Source organism: Terrapene carolina, unplaced genomic scaffold (assembly GCF_002925995.2).
Source record: "Terrapene carolina triunguis isolate 2854851 unplaced genomic scaffold, T_m_triunguis-2.0 Scaffold68, whole genome shotgun sequence".
NCBI lineage: Eukaryota > Metazoa > Chordata > Testudines > Emydidae > Terrapene > Terrapene triunguis.
In genome coordinates this window covers 49664907-49692547 of record NW_020664419.1, presented here as the reverse complement: position 1 = coordinate 49692547, position 27641 = coordinate 49664907, and the positions used below count along the sequence as shown (strand labels likewise).

Genomic DNA, 27641 nt, shown 5'->3' with positions numbered 1-27641 from the left:
GAATAACATGTCTCAAAGAGCCACAATTACTGAAGGGTAAGTAGCTGTTTTTTTGAGGTCCTGATGCTATGCTACTGAAGTCCATGACAGACTCCCATTGACTACAGTGGAGCAGGAGTAGGCCCACGTTGAAGTGTTCTGTGGAAAAAAAGCTAGTTCCCTAGTCGAGTGTTCCACATGATGAGCAAAATAACCTACACATTTCAAGATAATTAAAACACTCCGACCACATGCTTAGATAATATGTCTCTGTGAAGATCTCAAACCTAACCAGAAAAGAAAAGTATAAAATAAGAATTGAACTGCATGCCTGGGTATTTCTTAATCTTTGTCATATTATGCAGACTCTCTACAACTATATTTGAATAAATTTCTATTTTTACCATATGACCCAAAGACCCAGCCAGGATTGGGTGCAGTCACTATAGACCTTACAGTCTAAGGCACTGATCTTGCAAACACTTCCACATTCACTTAACTTTAAGCACATGAGTAGGTATTGACTCCAGTGGAACTCCTCATGTGCTTTAAAGTTAAGCAGGATGGAGATCTATATTAATAATATAACAAATAACAGGAGGAAAGGGTGTGGGGTGAAAGGGCAACAAAATGTTTTATTGGGGTCCAATTACATATTTGCTGTCATTGAAATTTTCAGCACTTTATAAATAACTGCTATTGTTATTCTGCATGCTTTTGTATTGCAGATTTAAGTAATAAATATACAGTAGTTGAAGACTAACAATTCTATATAGTAGAATTGAGGCTTTCCTCAAACACAAACCTTGTTTTTAACAGAATAAAAAATATGAAAGTTTACATTTGGGGAGGTGGAAACGGAGTTATTTACAGATGTTTGATATGGCATTTACCTTCTGGGTCATCACTGTGTTTCTCCTAACGTTGTTGAAAATGACTGTATAGATTGCAGCTGGTAAGAATCATAGAACTGTAGGACTGGAAGGGACCTTGAGCGGTGTTCTACTCCACTCAAGGCAGGACTAAGTATTATCTAGACGATCCCTGACAGGTGTTTGTCTAAATTCCTCTTAAAAATCCCCAATGATGGAGATTCCACAACCTCCCTAGGCAATTTATTCCAGAGCTTAACGACTCTGACAGGAAGTTTTTCCTAATGTCCAACCTAGATCACCATTGCTGCAATTTAAGCCCATTGCTTCTTGTCCTATCCTTAGAGGTTAAGGAGAAATTTTTTTCCCTCCTCCTTGTAACAACCTTTTATGTATTTGAAAACTTATGTCTTCTCCAGACTACACAAACCCAATTGTTTCAATCTTCCCTTCTAGGTCATGTTTTCTAGACCTTTAATCATTTTTGTTGCTCTTCTCTGGATTTCCTCCAATTTGTCCACATCTTTCCTGAAATTTAGTGCCCAGAACTGGACACAATACACCAGTTGATGCCTAATCAGCGCAGAGTAGAGCAGAAGAATTACTTCTTATGTCTTGCTTACAGTACTCTTGCTAATACATCCAAGAATGATTTGCTTTCTTTGCAGTGTTACACTACTGACTCACATTTAGCTTGTGATCCACCCCCAGATCCCTTTTTGCAGTACTCCTTCCTCTGCAGTCATTTCCCATTACATGTGCAATTGATTGTTCCTTCCTAAGTGGAGTACTTTGCCTTTGTCCTTATTAAATTTCATCCTATTTATTTCAGACTATTTCTCCAGATCATTTGAATTTTAATCCTGTCCTCCAAAGCACTTACAACCCCTCCCAGCTTGGTATTGTCCACAAACTTTATAAGTGTACTGTTTATGCCATTATCTAAATCCTTGAAGCTATTGAACAGAACTGGACCGAAACTGATCCCTGCGGGAACCTACTTGATATGCTCTTTCCATCTTGACTGTGAACAACGGATAACTATTCTCTGAGAATAATTTTCCAGCCAGTTATACATCCATCTTATAGTAGCTCCATCAAGGTTGTATTTCCCTAGTTTCTATATATGAAGGTCGTGCAAGACAGTATCAAAAGCCTTACTAAAGTCAATATATATATATATATACCACATCTACTGCTTCCCCCCTACCCTGTCAAAGAAAGCTATTAGGTTGGTTTGACACAATTTGTTCTTGACAAATCTATGCTGACTTGTTACTTATCACCTTATCTTCTAGGTGTCTGCAAAATTGATTACTTAATTCTTTGCTCCATTATCTTTCTGGGCACTGAAGTTAAACTAACTGGTTTGTAATTCCCAGGGTTGTCCTTATTCCTGTTTTTATAGATTGGTACTATATTTGCCCTTTTCCAGTCCTCTGGAATCTCACCCATCTTCCATGATAATCGCTAATGGCTCATATTTCTTCAGTCAGCTCCTTGAGCATTCTAGGATGTATTTTGTCAGGCCCTGGTGACTTGAAAACATTTAACTGGTCTAAGTAATTTTTTACTTGTTCTTTCCCTATTTTAGCCTCTGATCCTACCTCATTTTCACTGAGACAGGATTAATTCCTTGTGTTCATATTTAATTTTTTGTACACATAGGAGCTCAGCTAAACTCTGTTGGTCTGCCATTTTGTGAATGGGTAGTCTGTATATATTTTTGCATTAGGTTAACTGAATTGAGCCTATTTCTGTTAAGAAAAAGAAAGATCCATATAGTTTTTAAAAAACTTAGGAAAGCACAAATTAAATCCTTAAATTTCAGCTGGCTCATACAGTTAGAGGGGCTCTGTCAAGTTAAAATTATGTTCCAGATTGTATTGTAGAGATCCACATATGCAAGGCACTCTAAGTGCAGATCATGCCTTTTTCATGTGCAGTGGTGGTGTATCATCTCTGTGGTACCATCCGCACATATATCAACACATATTCCTCAGGAGGTGTTGGAGCAGAAGATAATCTGCTCTCTCTGACAGTCCACTGCTCTGTGCCCAGATTTCTGGGCAGGAGGTAATAATGGGTCTTCTCTGGGTTTACCATTGTTTTGCATGCACAATGGTGGTGGAGGTTGTGAGCACAATAGGTGGACAGTGCAAGAATGCCTGTTTCACCTCTTTTGAAAGGTGTCCCTGAGTGCATTTGTTTGTTGGTAACAGCAATAGACCAAAATCATGTTTCTTTTACTCCTACCCTTTGTTAGAGGCCTTAAATTTCCAGTTCTGGTTCTTGCCCAGTTTTTCTGGTAAACCTGCTCCATCTCATTTGTGTCTGATGGTACCTTTCTCCCATAGTGAAATCTTGCCCTATACATGTGTGGAGTGAGAGAGAGGAAATGGGGGGCTTGTTGACGATTAGTGAAGTCAAGAAATTTGAGGTCCACTGTGACAGTAGAGGTACCAAATGTAGAGTATAGTATATACCTGGCCTTACCTGGATATGGAGCCATACACCGGACTGAATATAGAACCGTAATGACAGAAAGTTTATACTTTTAGCGTGATACTTTCAACAGTGCCAGCATGGGACTAACTCTCTTCCCATTGAAGTCTTACCTTTTTTTGCCATTGATTTCAAAAAGGTGATTGTTTTTGAATATCCCACCTGTTGTATATTTTCTAAATTATTTACTTGCCTCCAGCTATCTGTCTCCATGTTATATATTAACAAATTAAATAATGATAAAGAGTTTGGCACATGTACTAGACTTGTGGTAAAGGGATAGTTTAACAGCATTGCTAAAAAAGTATTTTTCCAGCAAATTAAACGGATTGTCCCCTTACAATTTTTCAATATCTACTATAATAAATTTCAGTGGGAGTTTTGCCTAAATAAGCTTGAAGGTAAAAATCAGCACAGAGTGGCATGCAAGATCCTCCAGATCACTTAAGCCCAGCATTTTGGGCTGCACATGAGGGAGAAGTCCACGAGCAAAGTGATGGCAGAAGAAAGGAATACATGTTTGTCTAATTCTCAGCTGGTAACCAGATGCCATGAATTCAAGTCATGAGTGAGTAAGGTAGGAATAATAAGGAGATTAAATGGAATCTAAAAAAGGAATGTTAAATGAGGTGCCAAACATGACAGACATTGCTGTTAAAAATCATTTGTTATTCACTCAGGAAATAGTAACTGCTGTCTTTAAATATTAAAAGCAATCACAAAAATCTAGCACAGTTAAAAGTTTTGTGCCAACACACAGTTCTGTTTAGATAGCTCAAGCCAGGTTCAGGCATTTCAATTATAGAACCTTAGAGACTATTACTATCTACCCTATATAACATAGGGCTATCCCTAATTTTGCCAGTGCTAGCTGGTTTCCCCAGTGGATTACTCTTGCCTCCATTTGAGTACCTCTTCCAGAATGGCAAAAACCTGGAAGAAAGTACTTTCTGGAGGACAGGTCTCAGATTCATATTTGGTTTGGGATTTTGAGTCCAGTATTCATATCTGTATACAACAAAGGAGAATATTGCCTCTGTAGGCTTTCCCTATTTTGTATTCTGTCCTATATATCTGCCATTTTCGTTATTTTCTCTTCTGATAATCTCTTCTGCCCTTTCTTCTATCTTTGCCTGTCTTGTGTTCATCTTGTATCCTGCTGTCGTTTTCTTCTTACTGTCTGCCACACAGTTTTCCATTTGGAACTCTTACTGAATGCTTCACCATGCTTATGAAATGGTGCTATCACAACATGGAATACCACAAAAACATGTTGCCTTCAGGTATTTTCCAGTATATGCTTACTGGAAATACAGTGGGAATGGCTGTCTCTGGGTTGTGTTCGTTTGTATTCAGCTTGGGACAAATTCCAAAATTTGAGTTAAATTCAATTTCAGAATATGAAATTTGGATTTGAATGTTGTGTACACCCCATATTCCCATCTGGGAATTATAATAATGAGGACTTTGGGGTTTAGCTTGGACTTCTGTGAAAGGCTACTATTTATCCTTTATTACTCCTCTATCCTCTCAACCACATGATCTTACCCAGCCTCATCAGTTTTCACTGTATAGTCACTCCCAACCAAGGCAGAACCATCACTCTTCAGCTGAAAGAACACAGACAAAACTTCATCTAGAATGTGGAACCTAATCTTTTCACCAGAAGCAGCTACTGGTAAGCATGGCAAATCTTTCTATCCCTAGGAGTTCGGAATGAGCATCTGAGTTTGTGTGGTCTGTACTTCACACTCCTGTATGCTAGACATTCTGTGCTCGTTAGACCACAGGGATACCATCAGCCCCTTTTTTAGGGACTTGTATAAATAAGGCTGAAACTCAGTCTTTGTTTTCAGTATGGACACACTTATAATTTAAAAAAATAAATGCAAGTCAATGAATTGATTAAGAGAATAGCAAACAGAATATATTATTTTGTCAGTTTTAGATGGGTATTATCCCTTGTTCAAAATATCAAATTATGTAGTTTTCAGAAGTGGCATTTTTGCATGCTCTTAATCCATAGCAAGAACACGGGCATTTGGGGGCTTGATTCTCCCCTCACCTACTTTGGTGTTATTCCATTGACTTCAGTGGAGTGACTTCAGACTTACAACACTGTCAGGCCTTTGCTGTTTTGAAAAGCACTTGGTTCACCGAAGTTCTGTTGGTTTAAGAAAATGCATTATAACATGCTTCACAGTAGCTTCATCTCATAATTAATTTGGGACCTATTGAAATTACGGGCCTATGCCTGCCCCTATTCAAGTCAATGGCAAAGCTTCCATTGACTTCAATGGATTAGTCATCTTGTACTGGGGCCATTCTGTGCCTGTCTCATCACTCAATGCAAGTTACATCAGCTGGAGATTGACAGGTTGCAGATTCATCTCAGTTATACCTCATTTCCCTTGTCCTTGCTCCCCCTGTTCGGGGGTAGTTAGGAGCTGATATTCACTCCGTGCCACCCAATGATTGCCCTTGCTGGGGGAATTCTCCAATGGTCAGAAACTGAATTCAGAAAAACTTTACACTGATAGAGTGATTCTGGAGAATCAGACTCAAAATGACTGCACAGGTATGAGTGAAGGCATAATTTAACCAGAATCCTTATCACAATTGACAGTGTGTAAGAAAGAATGAATCCAGCTTGATTTTCAGAGTCCACGCTGGGTTTGCAGGACCAGCAGTTAGAAAGCACATTTTTACTTGTAAAATGGGCATGTTAATATTGCAAATCAGTTTAAAAATGAGAGGCAATAACCATGGTGCCCTGGAATGCCACACCACACCCATTTTACCTCAGAGCACACGGCAGAAATAGAATCTCTAATTCATTCAGGAAGCTGACAGATTTCCTCAGAGCCACAGATAGACCTTTCAGGGCCCATAAGAGGTAGTAAAAAGTTCTTACTTCATAGTCCTGTGCTCTGCACCCATATTGGAATTCAAGGGTATAAACACCACTTCTCACACATCTCTTGATTGTTGCAACTTTGTATTACAAATATAATTATTTTTGCAACCTCGTCATCTCAAGTATTGCAGGGAGGAAGGAGGGATAGATAAGGACGGCAGCAATAGTATCACTTTTTTATTGAAGTAAATGGCAGTTTGGATGAAGCAAACAAAGATAATTATGCTTTCATGCTCACATTCACTGCAGCAGGAACATACTGCATATTGTCACCCTCATGCAATGTGTCCAAAGCGTACTTGACATCAGCTGCACTTCCATTTTCTCATCTGTAAAATGAGGCTAACACCTTTGGAGAGTGCTTTGAGCACTACAAAGAAAATCTCATATAGGCGCTAAGTTATGTTCTTCTGCACACAGAAGAGGAGCAATGTAAATAAAACTACTGGTCTTAGGTCTCCTTTTAAATAAAAAAGATCAATTACTGCATTTTAAATTTTGTAAGGAGAAAAGAATTCAGCCTAGAACTTCAGGAGAAAATACTCATCATGCATATATAAAATGCATGATGGTCATTCATTTGCAAAAAAATGATCAGTCCAATTTAAAAAGAGGACACTGCTTAAAAAGCAACTATGAAAATATTTCCAAGTACTATATTATTAATTTCTAATATCAGACACACTTTAATACAATGAACGTACCCTTAAAAATTGTGGATGTAGTTGAATCTCCCAAAAGAAACTGTGGTACTATGTAATGGAAAGACCTAAAATTTCCTTTAATTAAGTTTAAACTATTTTGGCTGCCAAATAAATGGAAGCCTATTGTAAATCTCTTTTTAAAATTCAACTAGACAGAAAAAGCTAACTTCTATAGACAAGCATTTTAACTCTTACGTGTTTAAGTTTCCAAATGAGTTCTCTTTTTATTTCAAAAAATTGCAGAAGGAGATGCTTATCTTTCTTATGCACCTATATGAGATAAAACTGCTGCTCTGCTTAGGCAGGAATTTTTTCCCCCACTAGCTCCTTGATTTGCAATACGTTCATCTGAAAATATCTGCAGCTTTTTAGTAGGACTGTAAGGGGAGCTATAATCACAGAAGGACCTTCTTTCCCATGGGAAATGTAGATATATTTACCGCACCAGATTGCCCCAGAAGATCTGATATGGAATAAAGACTTAGGAGCAGCTGCACAGGAGGAGAGAATTCATCTAAGGGCAGGGAAATCAGGTTATTGGCCAGCCTTGCCCGTGCTGGGGTCTAGCAGCTCTAACCTTATCTTCATCTTAAACTAGTTGTTATCTGGAAATTTCTTTGTTTTTTAAAAGGACTAAAAATGTCACATATGAACACTATACAAGAAACCCAACCCAAATGCTACTATACTGCATATCTTCATGTCATTAGAAATATAGTTTGTCAACCTGAGATTTATTTATTTTAAATTTCAGGAGTAGATTTACAGCTGTACTCTGGATGCTTTCGGTCATTTCGGAGCAGCATAAAAAGCCAGAGCAGACTGGTTTAAAGCTGCTTTGCATCACCAGAGCAGCATATAGTACAGGGAGTGTAGACCTCTACATCCCAATTTTCCTTTTCTGGTCTCTACATTTCCCTGCACACAGAGCCTCAGTTGTCTCCTTCCTGCCTTCCAGACTCCCATTCACATGTGTTGTGTGCACACACACTTTCCCTATATGCCCTCCCTGTTAAATAGATATAATGCCACAAGTAGGTTTGAAAATAAATATTTGGAGTAAGAGCCATTTTTTGCCATTATTCTTCATAATAGAAGGTTTCTCTTTCAGCAGAGGGATGACAAAAAAATCTCCAACAAGAAACTCAGTGAATGGGAGGAATGGTCCCTGGGCTAGAACTCTGGGCGAGGAGAGTGGAGAGCTGGGTTCAATTTCTTGCTCCAGCATGGACTTTGTGTGATCTTATGCAAGCCCCTTAATGTCTCTGTGCCTCAGTTCCCCATATGTGAAATGGAGCTATGATTTCTTCACTGCCTTATAGGGGTGTTGGTGAATTGGTACATTAAAGATTACATGCTTTGAGACCTACGATGAAAAGTGCCATATAAGAAATAGGCATTATTAGTCACACAGGCTTGTCCTCTTTTAAAATGGACCACCATCACCCAATTATTTTCATGGTACTAAGGCATATATGCTGTGCATGGTTAAGATGGCTGCCTCAAAATAGCCACCATCTCCCACTGCTCTCAAGGGGACTGATGCCACAGACTGACCTTATCAAAATGGCCAATGGGAATAAAGCCAAACTGGCCTAGGAAAGATGATTGCCCTATGCTTTCAAGAGGTAGAGCAGAACACTCCAAGGAGCAAGAGAATGAAGGTGGTAGCTATCTTTACTAAGGTATCCTGTGGTTTTAGTACCATTAAGAAGAGTAGGAGAGGGCAGTCATTTTGGTAGAGGGTCATTCTTCATGAGTTTCTCTGAAAATGTTATAAGTCAGCTTCTGCTGAAAGAGTAATTTTCAGTTATGAATGATAAGAGGGTAACTGACTTTTAACACTAAATATTTAAAAAAACCTACCCATTGTACCAGATCTACTCAAGATTTACCTCTGCCAATTTTAGTATAAATAGGTAATAACTGAGCTGAGATCACTGGGGACAAAAAAAAAGTCTTAGGGTTCTAAATTTATGAAAGGACCCATTTTAAAATAATTTTTAACTCCATCTAATGAATTTACTGAAATATCAGAAAATTCGTTTTGTATTGAAAGTGTAAGTGCTGTAATTGTGCAGATGCACTGTATTCTTCATACACAACAAATAGATTGCACTAAAAATAGGCATTCAAAGTTCAAATCAGCCTTATGGAGCCATGACATGTGCCTCCATAATAATGGAAGCAGTATTAGGAGGAAAACAATCACTAAAGTTTGAAAATTACAATCTTACATATTTGGGGAAAATAACTCAAAGCACATATACTCTATGGGCAGAGGGTAGAAATCTGGGAGAAGGTAACATCAAGAGACTTGGAGTGAGGTGTGACAATTGACAGCAAAGTAGACATGAAATTGCAATGTAAAATGGCAGCAAAAGAGACCAGTGTAATATTTGGGCACCATTTGCATCCACATTCCTTTCTATGGGTCAGTTTGTCATTCTTACTCACACTGAGTTGTACCTTATGCCGCAGTCTCATTTGTTTCAATGCAACTGTGACAAAGCTCTGTCCTTGTCTCCATGGCTCCCACATTTCCTGGGGGATTTCGCTAGCCTCAGAGGCTCACTGTGATCCTTCACGTAGCCCTTCTCTCTCTAAAGAGAAGGATTACAGCCTACTGAGCCATTTTCATCATAAGCCAGCAAGGGAGGTGAGGAGAAGCTATCTTCCCTTGCACAGTCTATTGTCTCCCAGTCTCAGTGATTAATCAGGGGGGCAAAGGGAGGAGCCCAGACCCACCCTCTACTCCAGGCTCCAGCCCAGGGACCCTAATAGTATCAGCTGTGGTAGCTGACTTTTTAGAAACAGGACATGTACAATTCCCTGGGCTACTTCCCCACAGCAGCCCCCACTTCCTCAAGATCCACTTCACCCTTACCTCAGGGCCTCCTTCCTTGTGCCTGATATGGTATGTACTGCTCAGTTTCTCTAACAGCACAACTTCCTCCTACAGCTCCTGACATGCATGCCCACCTGACTAACTGGGAGGCTTTTAACTAGTTTTAGCCAGCCCCTGATTGGCTTCAGGTGTCCGAATCAACCTAGCTCTCCTCCCTGCCTTCTGGAAAGCTCTTAATTGGCCCCAGTTGTCTTAATTGACCTGGAGCAGCTGCCATTTGCTTATTCTGGTAACAGGGATTTGTTTAGCCTGTGGATAATATATCTGTCTCCCATTACTTTACTATTGAGGCTGGGGCCGGCCTATTGGCACTTTAATAATAGCTTGTTGGAGGATGTGGGCTTTGTGGCATCCTTCCGGGAGTTCTGGCTGGCCTGGCGAGGGCAGCAGCGTGCCTTTCCCTCGGCGCAGTGGTGGTGGGACCTGGGGAAGGAGCGCGCCCGGCTCTTCTGCCGTGACTACAGCCGGGGTGCCAGCCGACGGAGGGATGCGGCGATAGGGCAGTTGGAACGGGAGGTCTTAGAGCTGGAGAGGCATCTGGCCGCCAGCCCCGGTGATCCATCCCTCTGCAGAGCGTGCCAGGAGAAGCGGGAGGAGCTCCGGACCCTCGAGGACCATTGGGCCCGAGGTGCCTTTGTTCGATCCCGCATCCGCCTCCTTCAGGAGATGGATCACGGCTCCTGCTTCTTCTATGCCCTAGAGAAAAAGAGGGGGCCAAGAAGCACGTCACCTGCCTTCTAGCAGAGGATGGCACCCCCCTCACGGATCCGGTGGAGATGTGCGGGAGGGCCAGGGCCTTCTACGCAGGCCTTTTCTCCCCGGATCTGATCGATCCTAACGCTTGCAGAATGCTCTGGGATGAACTCCCGACGGTCAGCGCGGGCGACCGAGACCGGCTGGAGCTGCCTCTCTCTCTGGCCGAGTTCTCGGAAGCCCTCCGCCGCATGCCCACCAATAAATCTACGGGCATGGACGGGCTGACCGTGGAGTTCTACCGCGTGTTTTGGGACGTCCTCGGCCTGGACCTTGTCACCGTCTGGGCCGAGTCCTTGCAGGGCGGGGTCCTCCCTCTTTCGTGCAGGCGAGCTGTGCTCGCCTTATTGCCGAAGAAGGGGGACCTCCGCGATTTATGGAATTGGCGTCCCATCTCGCTCCTCAGCACGGACTATAAAGTCATAGCGAAGGCCATCTCGCTGCGGCTAGGGTCCGTGCTGGTGGAAGTGATCCACCCAGACCAGACCTACACCGTCCCGGGCCGCACCATCTTCGACAACTTGTATCTGGTCCGGGACCTCTTGGAACTCGGGTGTAGGGATGGTCTGTCGTTCGCCCTCCTGTCCCTGGATCAGGAGAAGGTGTTCGACAGGGTGGACCACGGGTATCTCCTGGGCACTCTGCGAGAGTTTGGCTTCGGGCCCCAGTTTGTGGGTTTTCTCCAGGTGCTGTACGCCTCCGCAGAGTGTTTGGTCAGGCTCAACTGGACCCTGACTGAACCGGTCAGCTTCGGGTGAGGAGTACGTCAAGGGTGCCCCCTCTCGGGCCAGCTGTATGCTCTGGCAATCGAGCCCTTCCTCTGTCTCCTCCGTAGGAGGTTGATGGGGTTGGTGCTGCAGGAGCTGGAGCTGCGGCTGGTCCTGTCGGCGTACGCCGATGACGTGCTCCTCGTGGTCCAGGACCCGGGTGACTTGGTGCGGGTGGAGGCTTGCCAGACCATCTATTCAGCAGCCTCCTCCGCCTGGGTCAACTGGGTCAAGAGCTCTGGCCTGGTGGTAGGGGACAGGTGGCAGGCGAGCTCCCTCCCACCCGCGCTTCAGGCCGTCCGGTGGAGCGCGGGTCCGCTGCTCTATCTCGGTGTTTACCTTTCTGCCATGCATCCGTGTCCGCCAGAGAACTGGCTAGGTTTAGAGGGCAGGGTGTCGGAGCGGCTCCGGAAATGGACAGGACTGCTCCGGTGTCTCTCCCTTCGAGGGAGAGCACTGGTGCTCAATCAACTAGTCCTGTCCATGCTCTGGTACCAGCTCAATACCCTGGTCCCGGCCCCGGGTTTCCTGGCCAACCTCCGGACGTCGATTCTGGAGTTCTTTTGGTCAGGACTGCACTGGGTCTCTGCAGGGGTTCTCCATCTACCCCTGGAGGAGGGAGGGCAGGGCCTGAAGTGTCTGCACGCTCAGGTCCACGTCTTCCACCTGCAGGCCCTGCAGAGGCTCCTTTATGGTGCAGGTAGTCCTGCGTGGAGCGTATTGGCGCACGTCTTCCTGCGCCGCTTCCAGGGGCTCCAATATGACCGGCAGCTCTTTTGTCTCCATCAGAGAGGTCTTCCGCGAGACTTCTCCGGGCTACCGGTCTTCTACCAGGACCTCCTCCAGACCTGGAAACTGTTCTCAGTGACCAGGTCCGTGGCGGCCACCGTGGGGGCAGATCTCCTCACGGAGCCCCTGCTACACAACCCCCAGCTCCGTGTGCAGGTGGCGGAGTCCCCCATGGTGCGCCAGAGGTTGGTCCTGGCAGAAGTCACCAAAGTCGGAGACCTCCTGGACTATGACCAGGGAGACTGGCTGGATCCCACGACGCTCGCTCAGCACGTGGGGCTCTCCAGACCTCGTACTCCCCGGCGCGTACTTGAGGAGGTGAAGGCCGCTTTGCCGCCCGCTGCTCGGGACTATCTCAACCAGGTCCTGCGAGAGGGCACGCCCCGCCCACCCTCCACTCCGAGCCCTCCAGACTTTTTCATCGGGCCCCTGCCCCGTGGACCCAACCGCCCCCCCCCCGTCCCTTCGCCATGAGCCGGCTGCACGATCTGCAGCCGGTTCTGTTCCGGACCGTGCCAAGGAAACATCTATACACGCTCATGCTCCATGTTCTTCATGTCCTCACCCTCGCGTCCCATCCCGATACGAAGTGGTGGGACCTTCTGCCACCTGTGGAGGGTGAGGAGCCCCGGTGGGCCAGCCTTTATTCTACTCTGATCCCGAAGACCACTGGGGACATCAGTTGGCGGCTCCTTCACGGAGCCGTGAGCACAGGCATGTACTTGGCGCGGTTTACCCCATCCCAAACACCTGCCCCTTCTGCGGCGTGAGGGAGACCCTGGCGCATGTTTACCTGGAGTGCGCCAGGCTGCAGCCCCTATTCTGGCTCCTCACGGATATTTTGTTAAGATTTTGGTTGCACTTTTCTCCTCACCTTTTTATTTATGCACTCCCTATCCGTTGCCCCACAAAGTCACGGGACATCCTGGTCAACCTCCTCCTGGCCCTAGCAAAACTGGCCATCTATAAAACCAGAGTGAGGAGGTTGGCCGATGGAGTCTCCTGTGACTGTGGGGCCTATTTCAGGTCCTCCGTTCGTTCAAGTATCCGGGCAGAGTTCCTCTGGGCGGCATCCACTGGCTCCCTTGACGCCTTCGAGGAGCAGTGGGCGCTGTCCGAGGTTCTCTGCTCGGTGTCCCCGTCTGGTTCGCTTCATTTGACCCTTTGACCTCACTCCTGTCCCTGTTCTTTTATTAGTTGTCCCCCGTAATTTTTTGGTCTCCAGGTCCTGTGGACCCCCCCCCTTAGGCTGGGGGGGGGGATCCTTTAGCTTCGCCTGCCCACTTCCTGGGTCCCTATAGGATTACTTTACTATAGCCATCTGTCCTTGCCCCGTCACACTACTCATGGAGTAAGGTATTACTCAGCTTGAATAAAGATGGCAGAATCCAGCCCTAAATGGTTGTGATTCAACTTACTGAATTTGAAATATTGGGTTCAGTTGAAAGGACTGCCTTACTAGAAAAATACATTAGAGAGAGTTCAGAAAAAGGCAACAAAAATTGTCAAGGAACAGCAGGGATTATTTTATGAGGAAAGATGAAATAATTAGCTTGGCTGAAAGACAGCAAAGGGGGTTGTTATCAGAAGAGTGGAAACAAAAAAGAGGAGAGAAATTAAGGTGCTATGCAGTATAAATTGAAATAATGAATCAGATAACTAAGTGAATGTTTAGATTGTATTCTAGGAAAGTAAAAATAAAATTTACTAGGGTTTGAATAGTCTCCCATGACAAGTGGTGGACATCACAATACTTGAAACATTTAAAACTAAACTGGATAGAACACTAGAAAATGTATTCAAGGGAATATTCTCTATTGACAAGAAGACATGATACACTGGACCAATACTTTTCTACTCTATGAATTCCATAGGTCTAATTTTGCCTTGCCTTGCAACTCGTGCAAAATGACTGGGGTCAAAGGGGCTGTATTGGTTATAAAACGGGGCAGAATTTCATCCTTTTAAATTCTATGACCAGTTTCATAGCTGGTTTTGGGGTGGGTGTAATTTTTCCTTCAATGTGTGTCTGTGCCACTGCTATTTAAATATTATTTATTTGTATTGCAGAGAGCCATGGGGCCCCAGTCAGAAATCAGGGCCCCATTATGTTAGGCACTGTACACACATAATAAAAGATGGTCCTTGGGCAAAAGAGCTTACAGGCTCAGTATAAAAAAAAAGTTGGATATAACAGATTGGGGGAGCACAAGGTAACAACGAGACAATGCTAATTCACATGATAAGCAGTGGACACCACACACTAGCTGTCAAACCATTGTCAAGTATTTTGTAGGCATCACAGCATAGGAGAGTTTTAAGGAGGGGTTACAAAGGATTTTATAATTGATGGAATTAATTGGAATGTTGTAGCCACAATGCAAAACCTGCTTCTCCAAGAGCTGACTCAAAAGTCCCCAGGAAGTAATATAGATAAAGTACAAAAATTATTTCTTGCTAATAAAATACTACAACATGCCATTTCTTTTAAAAAAAAAAAACAGATGGATTTTATTTTCAATGTCAATAAATAAACATACTCTATTATTGACAGCACAAGGAACCTGATTTAATAAACTTGAACAGCCATCTGGGTTAATTTTCATCTAGGAATATATAATTTTACAGTGACATAGAAATGAGTGTGTATAATTTCTTTGCTGCTTTCAGTACAAAGGTTCATGAAAAATGTTATCCGTTGTGCAATCAGTGTTTTAGAAAATTGTCTGGGCAATATACAAATAAGAGTGAGCATTTGGAACAAATGAATGTTATTAAATTCAGTAGTCACCATATTTCTTATATAAAAAACAGAACACTTTTAACACAGATGACGTGACTGTCATGCTTCCTGACACTGAACCTTTTTGATATTTTCTTGTGTAGTAATCTGGTTGCATCAGTTGAGAATGGGATATATAATTGAGTGTCATTACCATGCTTTTGGCAGCTGAGCCCATAGTATCTTACTATCTCCCAGTAGGCTCATGTAGATATTGAAGTGTTATATGGAGCTCTGCAGGAGCCCATAAGTGAGGGCCTTCAGGGAGGAGAAGCAGTCACCCATCACTCTGTGAGTTCAGCTAGAGAGGAATGATTGGAGCCACTGTAGTGTTGGGCCATCTGTTCCTGCTTTGTCATGTAGTTGTGTTAGTAGTGTCTTGCAGTCCACTGCGTCAAAGAACCAGCAGGCTGAGCATGGAGATCTTACCTATGTCCAGGACACAAAGAGGTCATCTTGTACTGCCACTAGAGCCATCTTTGTGTTGTGCCCTGGTCTGAATTCTGACTTTGAGGAGTCCAGGATTCTAGCTTATGAAGCATGTTGTTGAAGCTTGTTGGTTGCCACTTTCTCACCCCCACATTGCAACACACAATGAGTGAGCCTGCACATAACCGTAAAGGGGCACTTCATAGCCTCTTAACCTGTTTTCTAACACCATAGTAAGTAGGGTGACCAGATGTCCTGTTTTTATAGGGACAGTCCCGTTTTTTGGGACTTTTTCTTATATAGGCGCCTATTTCCCCTCCCCCCCCCGTCCTGTTTTTTCACAGTTGCTATCTGGTCACCCTAATAGTAAGAGGAATATGAACTAACTGAAGATGGGCAAGGTAGGATGAAATTAATGATAATCATTGCAATGACTGTATATAACATACATACCTATGATAAGCTCTGCTGCCTCAGCTCTGCTGGTTTCTCTGGTCTTTTATGTCTGTCACCCTCTCTTTTAGTGTACAATGTTAAACATTATAATGTTTGTGTATTACAGTAATTTGTGCTGTAAAGAACTCACTTTATTTTAATAAAGAGTTAGTAACTTAAAAATCAGTGACATAGGCCCAATTCTAGAGTCTGATATGGCCCCTTTGCAATGCTCCACAACTGCAAAGGGGAGGGAAACCCTGTGAATTTCTCCAGCTGAGAATTCCTTCAGCAGAGACGGAATGCATAATTGGTGCAGAGTTGGTGTAACAACTCTACACCACCACTTCTAACCCTCCAGCATGGGGGAGGCAGGGCCAACTGAAAGGGGGCATGAAGAGAGCCTGCTCTAACTAATGGCAGGGACTGAAGTAGCTCCCAGCTGGCCCCTGCACTGGGCACAGCTGGGCTAAGAAGCCATTTAAGGAGTCACCATCCTGCAGCTAACCAAGAACCATTATAGTCCTTGCATAGTTTTAGAGCAGCTGAAACTACTCCTACTTGACTATGGCCCTAGGAGCCATTGTGCCAACCAAAAATCATTAGAGTACAAGGCATTGTAGTGCTGTCTCCTCCCTTCTCTAACATGCCTCCTAGATCACAAAAGGAAATCTAATCCCTGTTACCTCACTGGAGTAGGTTCTGGATTGAGCCTTAGAATTTGAAAGTTTCTAGTCCAATTTCTTGCAGTTTGTATGAGTTTGTAATCTTTGAATATGCTGGCTCTGTACGGTCACACAATCACACCTAAAAGGCTTTTCTTTTTTTTTTTTTTTAATAATACACACAGTGGTAATATATTATTCTCTTTAGATGCTACTTTCCCCCTCTTGGCCACAGCCTTACAACTCTTATGCCAAATACTTGCGAATAAAAGCACAAGGTGGAGCTGTTTATAGCCTTTCCACTTGCTAAGCTGTTTTCAAAGTGGAGTCTGGAAAAACCCATTTGGCCTGGTTAAAGTATGGACACAAAATGTTCCCTTGAAAAGAAGTTAAAATAAATGTAGACTAAAATTCCAAGAAAAATCCAACTGCTTAGTTTTTTTTCAAAATATCTATAAAAAAGGATATATCTAAAACCTTCCAGTAAAGCTTTATTTATTGCAACTGCTCAGAATTATATTTAAGCTGTTTCAAAAGAGCCTTCATTTGCTAGCAATTGATTATGCTCCTTCTGCATAAGAATTAACTTGTACACTTCGGAGAGTGCCAGCAGCTGCATCAGGCTGATCCTCATAAAATTTTAATACCGAAAAAAGACTTAACCAATGACTCCTAGTTACCAGGGTTACGGAATGACTTTGAACGATATTAATCAACTCCAGCTTTTCAGCGCAGTTTTATAATATTTTTTAAAGGATCTGCAATATGGAAAATATTATCTTAACCCATGTTGAGACAAATGCTAAAATTTCAGGATAAAAAAGTTGTGCAATATTTTTCAACTTGTATTTGTTTTAAGAAAAATATTCATATTTCTTCCAAGATATAAAGTTCCTGTGGAAGTCTTTCTACACATGTGATCCATGATATATGGAAAATGTGTTCTTCATACAACTCCAAAGTCAATTCAAGTTTATAATCAATAAGTCAAAAATAACTAACCTGCTTTTAAAATATGTTATACAAATAAAAATGTTATATCTGTGCTGAGCACTATGGGCCAAATTGTGCCTGGCTCCTATGGAAGTGTGCAGAGTGAGAAGAGGACAAGGGACCTCCTTGACCTTGCACAACAAGAAGAGATCCAGGTATAGTTGCCGTCCTTGCATTTAAGGGAACAATGGGATTGCTCCCTCCTCTGGGGATGCCCCCTCCATAACAGCCTGTAGAACAAAATTGGCAGAGAGCTAAACCTCACAAAGAGGTGGTGTGCTCCTCCCATGCATCAGAGAACCTGGGTAGAAATGCAGGCCTGTGCATAAATAGCACAACTGAGCCTTGTAACAACTACAGGAGAACCTCGGAGTTATGAACACCAGAATTACAAACTGACCCATCAACCACACACCTCATTTAGAACCAGAAGTACGCAATCAGGCAGCAGCAGACTGTACAGTACTGCATTAAAGTAAACTACTAAACAAATATAGGGAAAGTTTTTAAAAAATTGACAAGGTAAGGAAACTGTCTCTTTTTTCATTTAAATAAAGATGGTTAAAAGCAGCATTTTTCTTCTGCATAGTGAAGTTTCAAAGCTGTATTAAGTCAATGTTCAGTTGTAAGCTTTTGAAAGAACCACCATAATGTTTTGTGGAGAGTTATGAACATTTCAAAGTTGTGAACAAGCTCCATTCCTGAGGTGTTCGTAACTCTGAGGTTCTACTGTATGCTAATTAACAAAGATCTGATCTAAGCCCCACTTGAAGTCAGTGAGAGTCTTTCCATTGATCAGAATGGGCTTTGGATCAGGCCCTAAAGTCCAATTCTGCCACTCTTACACATGTTGAGCAGTACCTGCATTGTTTGGGGTTCTTTTTGATTCGTTAGTCTGTTTGGTTTTAAATAATTTTGTAGAAATTGAGGTTTACAAATTGAATGACAACAGTAAACTATGCTAAATAAGAATTTAAAATGCAGTAAATGTTTATCATCGGTATTTTTTTTTATTACTGGTATATCAAGGATTGTTCCTCCTTCCATAGATGGCGTGAGCACTGAAACAACAAAAGTACATTAAACAAGTCAATCACACTTTCATGTTTTGAGTAACCACTAAAATGTTGGTGAATTAAAACATTCTATTGGAACATAAATAATATAGCCCACACAGTGAAGCTACTAATTTGTGTCCTGATCCCTATAATGAATGGGAGTTTTGGGTGTGCAGGAATTCAAGTTCAGGTCCTTAATTTGAGATACATGTAACAGAGAAAAGGATACAAAATCTATAGATCCTGTCTGTAGGTTTTCCAGAAAGGTTACTCTTGAAGTATGAGGTTTGAATTGCATTTTGAAATTTTTTTAAATATAATCCCAAACTATTCTGATTTATTTAGTTATTTCAGAAGGCATTAGATAAGCATGGAGTAAAAAATAACCTCTATATTAAAAATAAAATCATTGTTGCAACTATCGTTTCTCAGTTAATTTAAAATTTTCTTGGTACAAACTGGAAAGTCCAAGACAAATTTTCATGTCATTTACTGCCATTTAAAAACCATTCGTTAGGTTTTATTGATGGTTTTAATTTGGGATTATTTATACAAATTTATATAACTGAAAAATGAAAGTCCATTTCCCATAATTAAATTAAATGTTCTTCGTTACAATTTTAAACAACTTTAAGAATCATTAAGTCCTAGTTTTCTTCTGTAAATATCTGTTAGGTAATCTTTCATTTGTGGTTTCACATTTTCATTGAGACATCTAATTCATTTCAGCAGGCTTTAACCATTTTCACTTGAATGAGCAATATTAGAGATAACAAACTTTAAAAGAAACTGTTTGGACCACCGATAGTCCTATAATCATTATGTCTTCTATTTTCCTTTTGAATGACCATCTCATCTGTTCCCTCTCCACTGCTGTTGATGACCAAAACATTTGGTTCTGTTTATTTTCTGTTTCCTGAATAATCTTACTCTAACTATGAAGTTTAATAGTAGAACTTTGTTATATAAGAGAACCTAGGATCATATCTTCATACAATATATATAATGTATCCTGTACATTCTATGAGTGATCCTTTTACATTCTGCTATTAATTTATGTTGCAATTATAATAGATTAAATCTTCAACCTTCTTTGGAGACAGGGCCAATGCAAATTTAGCCAATTTGAAATTAAAGGAAGCATGTCAAGGTTGGATTTGGCTCACTAATTTTAAAGAAGATGTTCAAGTTTTGAATTGTTAGTACTAAACATAAATATTCAGTATATAGTTAAGCACATGCAAAATAATGTCTTTAGAAGGTCGCCTCTATAAAGCTGCAGAGGGAAAAAATATTTATGTGTGTATTTTATTACTATTATTTGACATCAATTGACCGTTTAAAATTATTCACATTTTATTAAACAAATTATTGCTGGATATACCTTAGAAGCAAATTATTTGTAAATATAATATGAAAAGTGTCTTGATTTTTAATTGCAAGGGCAACAAGGAATTAAAGACTAAGATTACCTTTGTGTTCTCTGCTATAGGAATTGCACCTTTGTAAGTAGAGAGTTCTTTGACAACAGGGCTCTTGTAATGCTATCTCTTGAATGAAGAAGTGCCCACAGGAGCTAGAAAGGCTGTGTCTAGTAGCTTTTGAGGATTAACTAATGATTGGCAGATGAAGACCATTGAGGAAGGAGGGGCATCCAGCCATGTGAATGTGCTCTCTTCCTAGTATATCAGATGGGGAAGTGAGCTTGTGCTGTACTATAGTTCCATTCTATTAAAAACAGAATGAAAAGGGAGAATCTTTAGAGTTTGTGTTTCTTTGTACATGCATTTTATTACTTCTTTAAAATATCTGTAGACACTTTAAGTGTACTACCAGGTATCAAGGTCTTCTTAGCATTTTAGATTTTTAAGTGTAGACAATGTGTGATGCTTTGAGGTCTAAATCCTTTGAAATCAGAGTTTATCTTTGAAATACCTTTCTAATTATAAAGTTTGTAAAAATTGCAGGTTTTCTCACCAACCTTAGTCTTAGATAAAGGTAAAGAAATAGCTGAGTTACAGCAAATTGTTTTATATGCAGCATTTACCACATTTTCCTCTCTTTGGATTATTCAAAATGTAACACAAATCCTTTAAATTATATGCACACCATTTTAAAGCCATACATTGAAAAGTTCACAGGAAGGACAAATGATTTAGTTTAGAAACATTCCCATTCGTTGTAGTCACTGCCAATTAGAACTGTATGCTGTTATTTGTGGGGTAAGGCTTGTTTTTAAAACATAGTGAAAGTTACATAAAGAGACATGATATCAATTATGATGTTTAATAAATGCAGCTCAGGTCCCAATCCTGCAAAGATTTATACATATGCTTAACTTTAAACACATAAGTAGTCCCATTTAAATCCATGGGACTATTTACATGTATGAAGTTAAAACACATGCCTAAGTCTTTGCAGGTCAGGGCCTGAGTGAGCAAGTTAACATCCTATTTAATTAAATGTGATGAGCATCTTTGTGTAAAATGTGTGTGTCTCAGCAAAACAGTTGTGTAGAGTGGCTTGCCACCAGTAGTTTTAAGGCTAGATGATTTAAAGTTTTTGCAGCCAGGGGGCTGTAGTTTGTAAACTTTATTTCCTGGAAATAAAGGAAATGTTACAAGGTTTGATGATATTGAGATGTGATGTAAATTCCCCTGATGAAGGACACTAGATAGGAGAAAGAAGGAAATACCTGCTGGCATTTGTGAAGAAAGAGGAGGTTACCCACTTTGGCTAAGTCTTCTTTTCTGCATCTGTGTATGAATGACGTTTTGATTTGCGTAATCATTCTCCACCTGACTGTAGTGGAAGCAATTGCACAAGACTTCTAAGGCCTAAGATAAATCATAGTCTAAAACCTAGAATAAATTAAACTGTATCCTTTCTGAAAACTGAAAGAGAAAAAATTTCCTTTTGTACATCAACATTTTTCCAGAAATGAATTAATCAGCTACATTAATTCTTCAGATATTGAAAGGCAACAGTTTCATTAATTTATTTCCAATCTCAGCATCAAATATTGCTGATTTTACTTGTATGAAATACACCCATTCCACCCACACACTACATAGTGCAGGATCAGGACCTAAATAGGATCTGCAGAAGTGAAGAGAGCTGGTAGAGAGTTGGGGTGAAATCCCGGCCCCATTGAAATATAAATGTAAATAATATAAATGTGAATTATAAGTGTAAAAATTATAAATGTAAATTATGTAAATTATAAATGTAAATATATAGTAAATGTAAAAATATAGTAACGCAGGATATAGTAGGATATATTAACATAGGATTAAAAACAGTACAAACTCCATGAGGCTCTAGGGTCTATATGACACATTCTCATACAGATTCTGGAAACTGAAGGGGTTTTGTTTTGTTCATGATTTATTCTGATTCATTGTATAACCCATCTTTTCTTATACACACACAAATGAGCAGTATATTTATTTACAAACAGAAGAAGCCTGGATGAATTGTTGTGAAATCAGTATATTTATGAGATCTCGTGAGTTGACGGCTGATCTCATATATTTAAAAATGACTGATTGAATGAATGAACAATTAATTGATTGTTGGCCAGGATGTGAACAATAAGTACTGTTCATTAGGAAACAACTTCTATAGTAACTTCAAAGTAGACATGTACAGTAGATATTGCACAATATAAAACAGTTATTACTTATTTGTATTATGGCATATGCTAAGTGGTTGCTTTTTCTGGTTTTTTTTTTATGTTATTTTAAAATTCTAATAAAGACAAAGGAATAAAGCAAATCTATTTCTTCTTTTCTAGTGTTCCGTTTCCTGTGGAAAGGGTATAAAGTATCGTGATGTGCATTGTGTGAACAGCATCCAAATTAAATTAGAGGAAGAAAACTGTAGACATTTAAAGAAGCCTCGAACCCACAAAGTTTGTAGAGCTGTCAGATGCCCTGCATGGAAGGCCAACAGGTGGAAGGATGTATGTAAAATTTACTGTAATTATATACCACTCTTCCTTCTAAGCAAAGCATAAAAGGCCATATTAATGCCATACTGCTTCAATTAAAGTGCTAGACAGAAGTTGTTCTTCATGTGCTACACACATAAGAACGGCCATACTTTGTCAGACCAAAGGTCCATCTAGCCCAGTATCCTGTCTTCTGACAGGGGCAAATTCTAGGTGCTTGAGTGGCAATGAACGGAACAGGTAATCATCAAGTGATCCATCCCCTGTCGCCCATTCCCAGCTTCTGGCAAACAGAGGCTAGGATCACCATCCCTGCCCATCCTGGCTAATAGCCATCGATGGGCCTATCCTCCATTAACTTATCTAGTTCTTTTTTTAACCCTGTTATAGTCTTGGCCTCCACAACATCCTCTGGCAAAGAGTTCCACAGGTTGACTGTGCGTTGTATGAAGAAATACTTCCTTTTGTTTGTTTTAAACCTGCTGCCTATTAATTTCATTTGGTGAACTCTAGTTCTTGTGTTATGAGAGAGAGTAAACAACACTTCCTTATTTACTTTCTCCACACCAGTCATGATTTCATAGACCTCTATCGTATCCCCCCTTAGTCATCTCTTTTCCAAGCTGAAAAGTCCCAGTCTTATTAATCTCGCCTCATATGGAAGCTGTTTCATACCCACACTAATTATATCTACAGTTTAAACTGAAGTGGCTCACTCTAAGGTCTTACTTTTATCTTTAAACTAAATCACAGAAACGACTGACAAATTTGCAAGTGAAAATGAAAATCTATTTGATAATACGCATCTGTTGCTGATTAATAGTTTGGGGCTTTCTTCTCACAAGGCAGCCTGTTCTTGAAGGGAAGCTAGCCTAATATGTATATTCAAGATGAAATTGTTAAGATAAACATTTACATTCTGTGATTTTTTTTTAAACAGAACTCCAAATCATTTGAGGTTTTCTTATCAGTGTGTAATAATGTATTGTGCCATCATTCATCACATGCAGTACTTTGCTTTTAACTTGCTCTTTAAGGGTAAACTTTTCAAAAGTGTCTTAGGCACGAGGGATCCTGAATCTCACTGTGTCCTACATCATATACATGCTTTTGAAAATGTTGTCCGTCATCTATAAACAATAGAATATACACTAACATTTGCAGGCTATGGTATTATCATAATATAGATAATAATGTATTCATCAGCAATATTGCAGGTTGCTGTCATTCTTCTGTGTATATATGGGACAGATCAGTTTACCTGTTTAACTGAATAGTGTTTCACACACATTCTTTAGTCCCCTGGAATTGAAGGGGAGGAACTCAGACAAATGGCCTGGACAAAAGCTGGGTTTCTTCTCATCCCCTTTTTATCTGTTTAGGGATCTCTGACTTTGGAGAACTTGAGGCAGGGAGGTAGAAGCTCCATTCTTTTCCTGCACCACCCCTCTCCCCTACAAAGACCCCCAGGATGCTTCCTTGTCGTTTAAGAGTCTCTCTCGCATTGGGAGCCTGATATTATGGAGGTTCTTTACCCTGGCTCCATTGTGCTACTCAGGCAGTTCAAAGAGAGGGAGATTCTAGTGGGGGGTGTGGAGGAGTGTTGAGCTACACAAAGGGGTGTTCCTGCAGCATGATGTACTCTGGCAGTCAGTAGCTGGCAAATGGTCCTTTGGTTACCATAGCCAGCTGGCACAGGTTAGTGAACCAGGCTGCTCTGACCTATGCCTAATGGTAGGTGGAGAATCAGGAAGTTGTAACCAGCGCCCTGACCGTCTCACCTCTCTGCAACACCCAGAGGAAGTGAACACAGCAGAAAAACTGACCCAATCTATGAATGCCTATGTCTATGGTATAAATACAGAGTGAATGGTACTTACCAATCCTCCTCTTTAACTCCTTTTTTCCTTAATTGCTGTAACATTCTATTTCTCCAACTCTTCCCCAGAGTAGAGGTGAAACCATCTGTCAACCCTTTTTCTTACAATTTTCCTTTCTAAGGAGAACAGTGGGTATTGCAATGAGGTGTCAGCTTTGCTAAAGTCAGAAGAAAACAGTGTTCCCCAGTGAATGGGGGAAAAAACTTGAGTTTAAATTGTTTTGACTTCCCAACATCAGCCCCTTAATGTAAAGTCTATTTAACCTGAAGAGAAAATGGCAGTTGCCTCTACTCCCAAGTTTGTTCTAGAAAGAACGTGGCTCTGTGAATTGGTCAGTCAGTCCCTGACAATTGCTACCAGTAAGCCTGGGACAACCTTGCTGTGGCTAGTTTACAGAATCACCAGTGTGGTAATTAGTAACTCAAAGAAATGGAGGCAGTAAGGGGTTGGCAGCTGTATAAAAGACATCTAGTACAGCACTGGAAGCAGAGATTGTGTGGAAGTTTGTGAATGTGCTCCAGCGTTACACACTCTGAAACATTTTGTTGTATTAGAATAGATGTTTTGTTTTGCACCTTAAATTTGTTTTGTCTGAGTCATCTTTGGCAAGTCTATCCCTAGTCATGTGTCTGGGTGACGGTATGTTGAGACAGAATAAATTATAACATTTCTACAGTATAATAATGCATCATAAATAATTGAATTTCAGTACATTTTTCCTATTAAAATATAATTGAAAGTATTATCCTTATAATTTGATAATTTGCAACCAAAGATGTGTCCTGGAGAATTATAGCAAATTCTTCATTTCAGCATCTTGACTTTTTATTATTGTTTTGAAATTAACAGTTTATATAACAATCTATCTGACACAGGCATATACTTGTGATGAAGAAAACTACATGAAAACAAAAATGTGTATACAGAGTCTATTGTCTCTTTTACACGCACATGTAGGCACCTGGAAAGTTAATGATTATGTTACAAATGTGTCTGGAGAATAGGACCTCCGCCCTTGCATCTGGGATCTTCAAATAAAATGAATTTAAAAAGTTGTGGTATACATCTTTCCTATTCAAATTGTATCAGATAATTTATTCCGTCTCTTAAAAAGGTGCACACTTTAGGAACTTTGCCAATTATGTGATTGGGGTGGACTGGGTATCCTAAAAGGAAACAAAGATGTAGAGAAAGGGGAAGAACTCTTTCTTATGATTTGGTGGTTGCTGAAGTCTTAAAAATATTGGATGGAAATGGTAAGATGAAGCTGCACAAAGATCATTTGTTTGTGTGTGAGAGAGCTATTTAGATTAGCATGTGAATAGCTAAGGTGGATCCCTTCCCTCCCATATGCCAAGAATATATAGGGGCAACAATAATTTACCTGGTGAAGTGGAGGAGACTGTCCATGTGGACCCAATAGAAAGGGGTCTCCTCAGTCCGGGCTTCAATATGTCATGTGCTGGACTATTTGTTATACATGAACCAGCAAGGTCTGGCCATTAGTTCCATCAGAGTCCACCTAGCAGCTTCTCAGCTTCCCATCCTCTGACTGGTAATTGTTATCTTTTTTCCAATCCCATGACAATCAGATTTTTGAAGGGTCTGGAATGATTATATCCCCAAGTAGAGGATCCTATTCCCTCTTGGGACTTAAACCAGGTAAATATACATACTAGATGTTTTTCTACAGTTTAAGAGTATGTCTTGCACTGCCATTGAACAGATCTCCTTCTGAGGTGTCAATCACAGAACTTCCAGACTGTCACGTGAAGAGCCCCTATATCAGGATAGAGGAGGTGACTGTGGTCTTGTGAGATCAAATCTGGGTCCAGCAGTAAAGTCAAAGGAGCCCTAACTGGGAGGCTCAACAGAATGGAAAACCAGTGTTGGTGAGACCATGCTGGTGCTATAAGTATTACTAATGCATAATACTGATTGATTTTCAACACCACCCTGAGCAGGAGTGGAATAGGAAGCAACGTGTACAGAAGCTTGTCTGTCCAGTGCAACAGAAAAGCATCTGACAGAGAACCTGGACTGTTACCTGTTCGTGAACAAAATTGATAGAACTTCCTGTTGATTTTTGTTGCAAACAGACTATGAAGGGAATCCTCCACAGTCAGAAAATGAAACTAGCTAGATCTAGGCAGGCTCCAGCTCGGCTCTCTGAATCACCTAGCTGCGGGCTATGATATGTGGAAATAGCCCCCTGGGCATTCTGGGAGCTGTAGTCCCCAGCTTGCTCTGATGGAGAAGGTAAACTACAACTCCCAGAAGGGAGCGAGCCAAGCACCATTTTGAAAGAGGTCTGGTTATACTTTAAGCTAGCGGGCGGCAACAGCGGTTGCTGTGAAGAGAGTAGTTGTCACTGCTGTCTGTTCCTGCTGGATCTGTGTGCGTTAGAGTTGCGAGGGTTGTGTAGGGGTGTCCGAGCCCCCCACTGGGAGGGTGGCGTTGCATACAAGGGCCCAGGATTGTAGCTTGCCTGCCTGGAGCGGGGAAGGAGGCATGGTGGGGGTGGAGGTCTCTGGGGAGAAGTGGAGGGTGGTTGGCAGTCGGGGGCTTGGTCCAGCCCTGCGTCACTGGTGTGCGGTGACCCATGGAGCTGTTAATAGAGCCCTGCAAATCCACAGATATCCGCGGACAATTTTTGCGGATCACGGATCAGATGCAGATACAAATTTTTGAGCCCTGCGCAGGGCTCTAAAACTGAACACACTTTATTTTATACTTCTAAGATTTCAGCTATATAGGCCTGATCCTGCAATGCCGGTGCATGTGCTTAACTCTACATATGTGAATAGCCACTCTTCCCACTGAGACTTGAGTTAAACACGTTGCCATATGTCTTTGCAGGATCATGATCCTTATTCTGTAGTATATATTTAACCTCACCTATTGATGGGTGTTTTTTCCATTGTAATTTGACATTTTCATCCTAAATCTCTTCTGACAAAAATGTAGAAAATTGAAGTAAGCACCTGAACTATGTTAACAAACAGTAGAAAACAGAACTGTGCTAGTGTAATAAGTGCATTGTAAAAGGGTTATATGCAAGCACCTTGGTTTATGAATGACATGCGATAATGGAAATGACACCATATTTGGTGGCTTCTTTCTTTATGTATGGGATGTTAGATGGGATGGGATCTGAGTTACTACAGAGAATTCATTCCTAGGTTTCTGGCTGGTGAGTCTTGCCCACATATGCTCAGGGTTTAGCTGATCACCATATTTGGGGTCGGGAAGG

At 41.2% G+C, this 27641-nt stretch overlaps 1 protein-coding gene across 1 annotated transcript in view; it reads left to right on the top strand.

The window, feature by feature from the left end:
- Positions 1–27641, top strand: part of ADAMTS20 (ADAM metallopeptidase with thrombospondin type 1 motif 20) — a 199093-nt gene that overhangs the window by 155926 nt on the left and 15526 nt on the right. Inside the window, exon 29 of the mRNA XM_026648760.1 lies at positions 22353–22520. Within this exon, the coding sequence (XP_026504545.1) occupies positions 22353–22520 (168 nt within the window). The remainder of the gene's footprint in view (positions 1–22352; positions 22521–27641) is intronic.